The 11,339-nt window shown below is 54.3% G+C and overlaps 1 protein-coding gene across 1 annotated transcript; it reads right to left on the minus strand.

Moving 5' to 3' along the window:
- Window positions 1-859: 859 nt before the first annotated feature.
- Window positions 860-5,139, minus strand: QC763_707860 (uncharacterized protein). Its single transcript, XM_062915776.1, has 3 exons — window positions 4,473-5,139; window positions 2,269-4,369; window positions 860-2,212 (listed from the first exon to the last, which is right to left on the minus strand). Exons 1-3 carry the CDS (start codon window positions 4,624-4,626, stop codon window positions 2,074-2,076), a joined length of 2,394 nt encoding a protein of 797 aa, XP_062761774.1. The 5' UTR covers window positions 4,627-5,139; the 3' UTR covers window positions 860-2,073.
- Window positions 5,140-11,339: the final 6,200 nt, after the last annotated feature.

Raw genomic sequence — 11,339 nt, forward strand, 5'->3', positions numbered from 1 at the left:
TGTCTATAGGCGTTGTGGATGCCGTCGCTTATCCAATCCACCCCAGACAAGCACTATCCTACCAGTAGGTGCGTATCTCCTTCGGATATGACTCTCGATGCCGGCGTCCTGGCCTCACTCATCAATCGTTGGCCTGTTGTTGTCGTCGTTGTTGTCGTCGTTGTTGTCGTTGTTGTTGTCGTTGTTGTTGTCGTTGTTGTCGTGGTTGTCGGCGGCGGCGGGCGGCGCGTGATCCCTACCCTGGGTGACAGAAAGCTGAACCAAGGGCGTGTAGATATCTCCCCACCGCACCATCCAGCTCAGACAAGAAAGTCGAAATCTCAATCTGATAGATCTCAAATCCCAGGACAAGCAAGACCACAACCCAATAGAAAGTTGGGCCGACAAAACCGAGAACCAAGCAAGGAAAGAAACTTGGGAGTGAAACAAGACAACGCAGCAGCACCCCTCGACAGGATCTCGTGCTTGAGCAACCTCAGACTGTTTGGCAGCCAAAGAACACACGGAGCTGCAAGGACCCAAACAATAACACACCCAGGCAGGAACGGTTCCCTACAAAGCAAGAGCAGACCCCCACGCACCTCCCCTCGTTATCCCCATAGAAAATTCTGACCCGTGATGGCACCTTCCTGTACTCCCAACTCTCCCAAAAACCAAGGCAGGTACCCGTCAGCACCCGTCAGCTCTTTCCACCCCCCAGTAGGTTCATATCAACCACCGGAGCGAAAACACGGATACTCGCAGCTGATGATATCAATGCCATCCATGCCAAGTCACATCCCCTTATCCCTCGCCACTTTGACTTCTCCGGTTCAGGCGAGAGCCATGATAGTCACACAAACTCGGGGGCTGAAAGGAGAGCTGTGTTCCCTATAACCCCCTCGTCACACCATGAACGCTCAGACCAAAGCTCCAATAAATACAAAGGGGACATGTCTCACTTCAAGGGAGTAGTGGTTGACAGAGTGATGAATATCTACTTTTTCCTATTGACATCATATGGACACTTGAAGAAAAAGAAACCCTCATCACAAAAGAAGGCAAGGATACCTGACAAAACACGCGAGGAAAAAAAATTGAAAATAAAGTAGAGTAGAGTAGAGTGAAAAAAAAGGCCTTTCAAATTGATGAATTCTTTTCATTCTTGTCCCGAGAAATAACCACCACCCGCCCAGCCCTTGTTCAGTAGGCATTCTGTGCCACTAATGGAGAGCTTCCCCAAGCAAAAAGACAGAAAATCAACGCTCAAGGAAAAGAAACAACCGCAACGCAAAACCCAAGATTAAGTTCAAAGCCCATCCGCCTTTCCTCCCTTCCCTTCCCTCCTTCCTATGCCTCCCGTTCCCTCTTGCGAATTCCCTCTCCCATCACCTTGCCGCCGCCCGTCCTTATATCCCTCCCTCCTTTCGTCCGTACATATCTAGTACAGGGAGTAAAAACAGATGGGACAAAAATGTCAAGGAAAAGACTAGCTAGGAAACAGACATTAGATAGCGAGAAAAACTTGGGAGAAAAAAAAAAGAAACGATATATCGAACAAGGTATCCGAAACGCAGAACGGAAAAAGAAAGGAAAAGAAAAAGAAAACGAAAAACGACTAAACTAACTGAACAGTAATAAAAGAAAACGACTAAAATCAACCGCAGTGAAGGCAGATTAAAAGTGGTAAAAGGTGTTAATGAAACACGGAGAAGACAAATTCCCTCCACATGGACCAGCCAACAGTGACAGATATTAGGTTTGCGGGACCGATGGCCCTCCCACTGGACCAATGTGCGAAACCGTACCCTGCCCACCCATATTGCTTAGACCATGACGATGCAGACGCGAAATGCAGCAGCAACCCGAAGGATGACAAGTAGAAAAACACCCAACCCCGCCGCGCCGAGTCCCATACCCAGCGATGTTTGTTGTGTAAAGGAGATGCAAGGAAAAAAAAGAAGAAGAAAAAAGGACCATTGCGAAAAACCGACAAAGAGGTATATGCCCGGAAACCCCACCGCCTATTACTGAGTAGAGCGAGAAAAAGGAAGAAAAGACAAAGCAGAAAAATGTCGTCAGGACGTCGTGGTCTTAGTACACGCTGTCCTCGTCCGCGCCCTGAGAGGTCATGGACGGTGTCGAAACATTCGACGAGGCAGCAATATCGTCGACGTAGCCGACGAGAGCTTGAGAGTGGAGGCGGAAGGATTCACCCATGAGGCGAGTAATTCTGCAGAAACACGTTAGCACATCTGTCGACAAGTTTTTCGTCAAGAGAATACATACCCCCAAACAACCACCTCGTCGAGCATGGAACCCCAGAGACGGGCCACCAGCGAGCTCAGCTGCGGTACATAGCGGTCATCAAGATCCTTGCCGAGAAGCTCACGGATCTTGTTGTACATGACCAGCTCTTCCTCAGTAGCTTGCTCCTCGTCATGTTCCAGACGATACAGCCACAAGCTGAGGATGATGATCAGATCCATGCCGCAAAGAGGGTGCTCGATGCTCCAGTTTGTTGGCGACGTTCTGGCAACCCAGCGAACGCCCTGACGCACCGCAGTCTCGATGCAGTCGTAGCACTCTTGAATGACCTTGATCATTTCGCTGGAGCGCTTGACGCGGTCCCGAGCGTTGGCCATGGCGGCGGCGACTTCGTACGATTCGTGGTACCGCAGAGCTTCCTGGACTCCCTTAAGGTCCACCTCGAGACGAGCGCGAGCATTGCGGAACATGGCCTTGGCGTTGAAGATAAGCGGGTGGCCCTTGTGAGGCGCACTGAGGGGCACGGCGACAGTCTCAGGCTCGCAGAGGTCCAAAGATTTCTCCCAAGTCTCTAAAGCAATCCTAAGCTTGTACTCCGTGAGAACATCCTGCAGGGCCTCGGGGCTGCGTTTGTGGTACCAGACTTCGAGGAAGAGCGCGTTTATCATGACACGAGTGGCAAAAGCACTGTACTTGAGCGCCTCTCCTTGGAACAGATCGGCGTGGGCCTTCATGATGGTGACGCTGGGAGAAGCTCGGAGGTGGTCTTGCCAGGCATCCTCCGATACCTTGAGATTCCAGAGAGCCTCGGTGGATGGCAGCTGAAGATCCTCAAACTCGTTGAAGCTGATGGCCGGAGTGTGATTGTACGTAAGAGTGAGGAGGCCGAAGAAGATGTAGACGGCATAGTAGGTACGGCGGCATCCTTCATCCTCAACCCACTCAGCACGGGTCGGCGGGCGACCACCACGAGCCTCCTGACGAAGCTTCAACTCGTAACGATTCCCGGCGACCATGTTGGCAAGAAGACCCTTGATGGAGCAGGCCCACTCGAGACCCTTGGCGTCACCACTCCAGCTAGCAAAGATCATGTTGAGCAACGAACTCTGCATGGTCCACAATGGGCACTTTCGGGAGCTGAAGTTCTCCTTGTTCTGGAGGAACTGGTTGACCAGCACCTTGGAGCCAATGTGGAGCACGTAAGCCTGTTCTTGGTCAAAGGCATAAAGAGCACCGATGGAAAGAACAGCCAAGAGAAGCGCAGGCGAAACCTGGGTGGGCTCGAACGAAGCGGGGTGCAAGAAAGGCAGGTGGTGGTGGAACAGGCCAAAGTAGGTGGCCAGGTAGCGGTTCAGGGACGACAGGCTGGGGACCCGGAAGCCTTCAGGGATAGCGTGCTCGCTGTCATTGCCACGAATGTTGTCCAGAATCACGTTTCTCTCCTCGTCACTGTTGATCATGGGCGCCTTGAAGGTGGACGACTGAGCGCCATCGGCAGGGCTGTCGGCGCGCTGCTGCACAAACGGTGACTGGGGGGCAGGGGTGCCCGCGGCAGAAGGAGGCAGAGAGTTGATCATGGCCTGCATATTCGGCGCCAACCCATTGCCGTGCTGGCCGCCGAGGAGCTGGTTGGGATTCTGGGCATCAAACGACATCGATCCGTTTGAAGTGATCGAGTGCGCCTTGGGGTCCTGCGGGACAAAGCCATCCCACTGGTGCAGAGTGAGAGGAGCGTTGGTGTAGGTTGGTTCCAACATCGTCGACCCGTTCGAGGGGAAGGTCATGCTGCTTGGGCTGGCACCGAATTCGCTGTTGGCTCGAGCAGCTGCGCGAGCTTTATGTTGAATATCAGCAACAAGCATCGCAGCAGTTTCCACATCAAAAATACCATCGCTACTAGCTTCAATCTGCTCACTCAGAGCTGACGTGTCAATCGCAAGCGCCGACTTGGAAGAGCCGCTGACAGTTCTGGCCGCCTTGGGACCGCCGCGACGTTTTCCATCACTGTGAAGAGGAACACCGCCATCTTTAGCGTGCACGGTACGGTCATGTCTGAGGAGAAGATCACGTCTGACAAAGGTACTGCGACACTTTTGGCACTTGAACGGCCGCTCCTTGGTGTCTGTGAGGTGGTCAGCTTGGCTGTGTTGTTGGTGGTCATGATAACGATGCGAATCAAGGGTGGGGGATGGAGGGATGGAGATGGGAGAGAGAGGACAACATACGTGATCGTTCATGTCTGCTTCTGTGCTCGCTTCTGCTAAAAGCTCGGTTGCAGAACTGGCATTTGTACTTTCTTTCTGGCGCGATTGACGTCTTCCGGGAGGCCGGCGTAGATGTGGCCGTTGATGGCATGACTGCCACGCTCGCGCCTGGCATCTTGTATGGTGTATCTGTGGCAGGATGCAGCTTGTCGAGGTCGAGTATCTTTGTTTCTGGTAAAGATGACTCGGCGGTCGGTGTGATGCAGTGCTGGACTCGACGACGACGACGACGACGACGGCGACAATGACAACGGTCACAGAACGATAGTTGAGATCGCTTTGCCTAGCTTCCTTCCAGATTCCTCGCTTCGCTTTCGCGCGCGCTCTCGCTCCCGTGGGATTTAAAGTGTGTCTTCTGGACTTTGAATCGTGTAGCTGCTCATTTGTGGTATGGTCATGGAATGAAGGTCGGTATTTGGGGTGATTAAAAGGGCATCCGCCGATTGAAAGTCGAGAACGGTCAACCCGCTGCAGTGTGCGAGGACAGTTGTGGTGTTTATTATGTGCAGTGGGCGCGACGAAGTGGCGGGCCTCTTTTTGGGGGGGGGGGGAGTCGAGGGGATGAAAAGTAGGAGGGGTTGTCGAGAAAGGTTGATGACGGGAGGAGGAAAGAGAGGGATGCGAGAGGGGAAAAATGGATTGCGGAGGTGGTGGAGGGGGGGAGGGAAACTGCCAATGCAGGTGGGGGTGCTGTCCCAGACCGTCCCAGTGAACTCGTTCGCCTGTGAAGCAGCAGGGTGGATAATTTTGCTTTGTCCCGGATAGGCTTAGCGGCTCGCGCTCCCAGTTGGGCCCGGGAACGAGCAACTCCTGGCGGCCCACACAGTCTCTCGAGGGGTTGGGAATCATTCAGGGAATCCACAACCGCAGCGATACTTTTCCCTAATGAGCATCACGCAAAATGCAGACCGTCCACCGTCGATACCGCCCTCCGAGAAAGCGGTGAGCCCCTCCGGATCCTCATCCGGTGTCCGTAAGAGCTCTCATGATGCCGCCGCACACTAGAATGCCACCTGGCCGCCGAGGGACACTTGTCGCCGAAGGTCACGACGAGGTACTCGGCCGTCGGCCCAGGTGGGGGTTGGTTCCCAGCTTTCCAGCTTTCCCGCTTTACAGACACGACAACAGCTCGACACAAAAGGGGCCCGCGGGGCATGGGGAGAGCTGTCAAGTCACGTCCAAGTAACACGCCAAGTTCTGTCTCCTAACGATTGGCACTGCTCTCAGGCGGCACGCCCTATCATTTGGGACCGCAGGTGTTAACGCGTCCGTTGAAGCCACGTCCCATTAAATGACCTGGGAATGCACAGTGCCGGCTGGCGGAAATTTGGCCTCTTTCGATAGTGTGTCCCCCGACCCAGAATTGCTTCTCTTGAACTTCTCGAAATTCAAAAAGCCCGGCGCGATGAGGGGGGAGGGGTGGTGGGAGAGAGCTGGTCGCGGGGCAGATGGCAAATCACTTCAGGTCCAGGTTTCCAGTTCCCAATCGATCGCCATCGCCTTCCCCTCATTTTGTTGTGCTCTTTGTCAGGTCCAGAATTGACCCAAGCTTCTTCACACAGCTCACCTCACATCAAGCCAACAGCTCACCTGCTCGCCCACGGGCCTCCCAAGCTAATTCCTACAATCAGCTCCCCTCTGGAAAAACTAATGATGCAGTCACTTGACCGCCACATTGTGATAATAACTGATTAAGAGAATCTACACAGTGGAGTCTGTCGATGCGATGCGGTGGGGCTGTTGTCGCAGCGTTGCGTTGGCATGGCGGGGAGGTGTCGGGTATGAAATGGCATAGCATCTACACTACCATTTCAAACGGAGGGAGACCTCTTTTTCACCACGTTCTGCTGCAGTGGTGCTGGTGCTGTACCCAAAATAGGCCTTTTCCCTGGCAGTGCGATCCCTCATTTGATATTGATGGGCGAGTGTGGAGAGGATATGCATGACAATGCCGCAACTTGCAAACCAAAAAGCAAGGCTGTGTGCCAGTGGGTGTTTAGAGCCAATACCTGTCCTGACGGCGATGCCACATCGACACATTTGTTGTCCCGTGATTAGGTCACCTACCACGTATGTACACAACAGCCCCCTCCATGGCTCGTGACAGAGGCTTTCTTGGTGATGGAGATAGCGTTTGCAATGGCACGCCCGTTTCGTCGGCTGGAACATCCATGATGCTTCTACCGGCTAGAAGCCGCCTGAGGTAGCATGTAGCTCTCGAGCCCCTCCCCCTCCCCCGGTAATAATGTCAGACCATGGTCGTCCAAGGCCATCTCCGAACGGCCATGCTGCCGCTCGCTCAGCACGACAGCCAGCCCAGAAGCAGAAGCATTTTCATTCCCTCGGTCCCATCAGCGTGGCAGACGTGCCTCCGCGATCCGCTTCAGCGGGGATCGGTCTGTCTTGCGGCTCTTGGCGTCTTGGCCGAACAATCCGCAGAACACTCCAGCTTCTCACAGGCATGATCCCAATTCTTGGAGGGGTTAAACTGTGGGAATTGTGGGTGAGCTTTTTCCATCAGTTCTCGCGAGAGATCGAGACGATGGAGTTGAACTTTTGCTCGGTACTAATACGGCACAGATCAGCCACATCTCACCCAACTCAGGGCCCGGATGGGCAAGCCAGGTGTTTGCTATTTTCTTTTCTTTCTTTTTGGGATTCCCGTATCAGAATTTTCACTCTTCCTTTCTGTGACCACCACCCCCCTGAAATTGCGCTCACGGTGAGAACCAGCCAACACATGTGCGCTAATCCGGGGCGGAAGTTGAAGCCGGTTCCCTAGCCACATTGGCGTTTCCCAGAGCTGGGAATGCAACCCCTCCTTGAGGAAACCGTCGATAAGCCACCCCACCACCAGCCCACCAAGCAGAACAGAGACAACCACTGACACTGTCCCCTCGGTGTTCTCGGGGACACTGGGGAGACTGGGAATCCGTCATCGAGAGTGTGCAGCCGGCAAGACGTTCGCCTGCTGCTTTGCTGGCTGGTTGCATGTGCATGTGCAAAGCTACAGCAGCATGCCCGCTTCTCTTTTGCTCAGATGCTGTACTTATCACGACGTATCTCAAAAACGGTTCACCCTCCCCCTCCCCCTCCCTTCCCCTCCGGCTATGAAGTTCCTGGCTGATTGCTCAGAGATTGCCCCTCTTCGATCAGGACGTCCAGGAACGGGTCGGCGGGGACATCAGCCTCTAGCCTCTAGCCTCTAGTGTCACGGTGGCAGGTCAGCACAACGCGCACAGTGCGTGTCACGAACTGACGGATTGGCGGAATGGATGGGTGTTGCTTTTCTTTTTTGCTGGCCGCTGGTTGCTGGTCAGTGGTTACACGATGAAATCTCGGGTGCTATTAACCAACTCATCCTGGATCCTTCCTATAATGCGCCGTGCCACGACGATACTGGACACAGTAATGCTCGGAACGACGGAGGAGGGTGTCGTCAACTACCAAACACCACGACATCTTGGGATCAATCCTACCGTGCCTTCTAACCGCATTGAGCACCGGACGGCACACATACGAAAAAGAATTTGACGACATTTTGCGGACGCTACCTCACCAGCTATCGGTAGGGTGGTGTCGATTTTCTTTCTCGAAGGAGATGAGACGGCACGACGGGCCCCCTTGTCACTCGGCGAAGTCTTGCGCACAGAGATTTGCTCTCGTCGAGCGATCGTTGGATGATCGCCATTTCTCTGCGAACACGCCTGCAGCTTCATGCAAAGCACACGTGAACCACACCGAACGGACGACAACAACCACTCTGTCACTGCCCCCCCCCTTTTCCACCCCCTTGGATGTCGCAGCCGGAGCAGCAAAGCCAAACAACGCCCCTCGAAGAGCACCGCATTTGTTTGACCATTCATCATAAACCAAAGTCAGAAATCATTTCATCATGTTTCACGCGCTGCTTCAGGGTGGGACCATCTCCCTTTCGGGTCTCACCCGGGCCCTGGAAAGGTGTGGCCCGAGGCCGAGGGTTCGGAAATTGGCTCCATCAAGAACTTACTTTTTTTTTCCTGTCTAGTTTTGGCGATTCAGATCTTGGACCCCGCGACCAAGACTCCAGGGCCACGGCCATGCCGGAAGTCGCATCATCTTCCCAGGACGGACGCAAGTCATCAAAGATTTCTCCCTCTTCTTTGGGATCCCGGAAACCATGGGTGATGGAGGGGCAGTCGGTATCAGCTTCGACCCTTCTCCTGATGCAGTAGGTGGACGCCAGCCAGCACTTCTTCCCTACCCCAAGCGACTGGTTATCTCTATCCCAACCTTGATCACATCCAGCGTGGCATGCCCCTCCCATAGGGACAGCCAAGCAGCCCTTCAACCCGTTCCAAAACATCTTCATCGCGGGGCCTAGGCTTGTCACCGCTCGCTCACCGCACATTTTGACAACTTTGGGGGAGGGGTACCAGACCCCTTGCTAGCTCGGGTTGGGCCGCCGATTTTCCCCTCCTCGCAGGAAGACGGCAAAGACAACAGAGGGGAATGCCAGGGGCAACTGCAAGTCGACTGGAATCGGCACAAAAAACCGCTCTTTTCTTCCCTATCCAGCGGTGTGGCGTTTTGCTGTTTTTCAGACCAACCGTCCGTCTCGCAAGGACCGGGCCTCTGCCGTCGACGGTCCGGCGCTCGAAAACGATGCAGTCCAGAAAGGGTCTCGTCAGGGGTACACGTGGTGGTCAACTTATGGTCGATGGTTACACACTCGATGTGCGGTTCAATGTCGGTGGCCTGTCAACGTTCATGCCCTACCAATCTTGCCTCCTCAACATATCGAGCGCGAGATGCCGGATCACGGGACTTTGGCTGAGGACACGGGCTGACGCCATGGAGGCCTTCAACAACGTTTCGCCTTCGGCTGCATACAGGCAGCACCACGTGCGTATCATGGTCTCGCTCGTACAGATTTCTGTTACACATGATATCTTGCCACTCTTATTACTGCTGTGATACAGAGTATGGGTTCCGTCGCCTGGCTAGCCGCACAGCAGCCAATACAATACTCCGCTGACGCAGACGAGCAAAACAAGGGGCTGGCTCAGCTACCCGACGTCCCCAAAATCCGGTCTGAGTGAGCCAATTCGAGGCAGGCGGTTGGAGTTCGCCAGTGTTCGTATCGGTCGACTATATCAGCAGTGGTTCTTATTCGTCTCGAGCATACCTCCGCGTCTACAGTAGGAAGCTGGTGTTTGCCACCTTCCCAGCGCTTACCACATTGCAGGCAGAGGGCACATGCGCGGTGATGGGATGGTTCTGGGTGTTGGCTCCCTTCGACGTTTACCTTCTGCATCCCGTCGTGGGCGTGGTGGCATGAAACATACCGTCAGAACGACATGCCATGATCTCACCTCCCTCTTTCGGCACCCCTCCCGAGCTGTACCGAGAGCTCCGTTTTGTTGGGTTGGGTTGTTCCAGTTGGGTCCCCAATTCGAAAACTGGGTTTCGGATTGTGGGAACTCTATCGTGGACAGTTGTTTCTGGATGGGACAGTGCCACGAGTTTGGACCAGATCCTCGGCTACGAGAGCAGCATCCATAAGTTTTGACCAACAGGAGCGATTTATATGTCTCGGCAGTGACGACAAGTTGTGACGCATTCAAGGTGTCAAGGGCTCCAGATAAGACGAGGCAGTAGAACGAACCACGGCATTGCTTGATGATGGACAGCAACAGGAGGGGCTGTGGGAACGACAAGCAGTTTTTGACCATGGTCCCTCTTCGACTACAACGACTGCTGGGTATGCTTAGTCGGGATATGGTCGACCACTCGCGACGGCTCGCAAAGGTGTTGATATACGGGGCACTACTGCGTCGTGCGTATATACACTTGCCACGCGTACTCTGTAACCAACTACAGCTACCGGTGGATTTTGGGCAGCTTTGCGTGACGACTTTGCTCACGTCAAGGGTCGACAGGAGAGGACCACGGTAGACCTTGGCCAAGCAAGGCCAGCACTTCGTAAGAGGAGACGGCAGCGTAGGTACTGTGCAGCCCAGTGAAATGACTCGACTCGGGTCGAAAACCGTGGCCTTCCCAAGAGCCTGGCAACCGGGTGCGAAGTGCTGCTTGCGGGAACGTGAAGTGCTGCTTTCTTGATATTAAATTTTGGCCCGGCCGTGGCTTTTGTCTGGTCGTTTGCTGCTTATGCGTGATTGCGAGTGCGACACTAGGTTGATTGCGAGTACGGTAACTGCGTGTCAGCGATAGACCTATGATCAGTATCAGTCCATCGGAAAGGCTGCCAGCAGCTTTGCTTATGTAGTTTTGCTGAGGCTGTGGCTGTGATTCGACTGACTCTCTCTCTTATCCGCGCGGATCTATCTCTAACATGGGAAGGTGAGGGAGGGGTATTCATGTAGCCTTGGATTGTAGCAGTACGGGGGGTGCATTGGGACCTGCACGACAATGCGGTTAGAGCTTTCAGGGGGAGGGGAGACCTGCTGCCAAGACCGACCGCTTCAGAGTCCAGGCATTGGCAGAGGGCGGGGTTTGGGGGAGAGGATGCTGTGGTTTGACCCTTGAGGGCGTCCCGGAGAGCACTGCTACAGTCATGAAATATGATGGGAAAGAGATATGATTCCAAACTGTTGAGATTGAACCGTTCGTTGTCTTTGTGACCGGCCCACCCGTTGTCCGGGGGGGCATATCCGTCATAAAAGTCAAGGAAAGGGGGCACGGGCAGCTGAGGGAGGTGGATGGGGTCGGCCTTGTTCACCCCGCTTGTTGAGAGCTGCGGCCAACGAACGGACCCTCTCTTCGCCAGGCCCCCATCCCCAAACACTGTCTCTTTTATCACCCCCGACCCAGGGACTTCATCCGATT

The sequence above is a fragment of the Podospora pseudopauciseta genome (genome assembly GCF_035222475.1).
Source record: "Podospora pseudopauciseta strain CBS 411.78 chromosome 7 map unlocalized CBS411.78m_7, whole genome shotgun sequence".
NCBI lineage: Eukaryota > Fungi > Ascomycota > Sordariomycetes > Sordariales > Podosporaceae > Podospora > Podospora pseudopauciseta.

Coding starts and splice junctions, on each gene's coding strand:
- QC763_707860 (XM_062915776.1), bottom strand. CDS start 4,626: ATGCCAGGCGCGAGCGTGGCAGTCATGCCATCAACGGCCACATCTACG. Junction 4,370..4,472: donor AAGCAGACATGAACGATCAC/GTATGTTGTCCT, acceptor ACCACCTCACAG/ACACCAAGGAGCGGCCGTTC. Junction 2,213..2,268: donor GACGAGGTGGTTGTTTGGGG/GTATGTATTCTC, acceptor GTGTTTCTGCAG/AATTACTCGCCTCATGGGTG.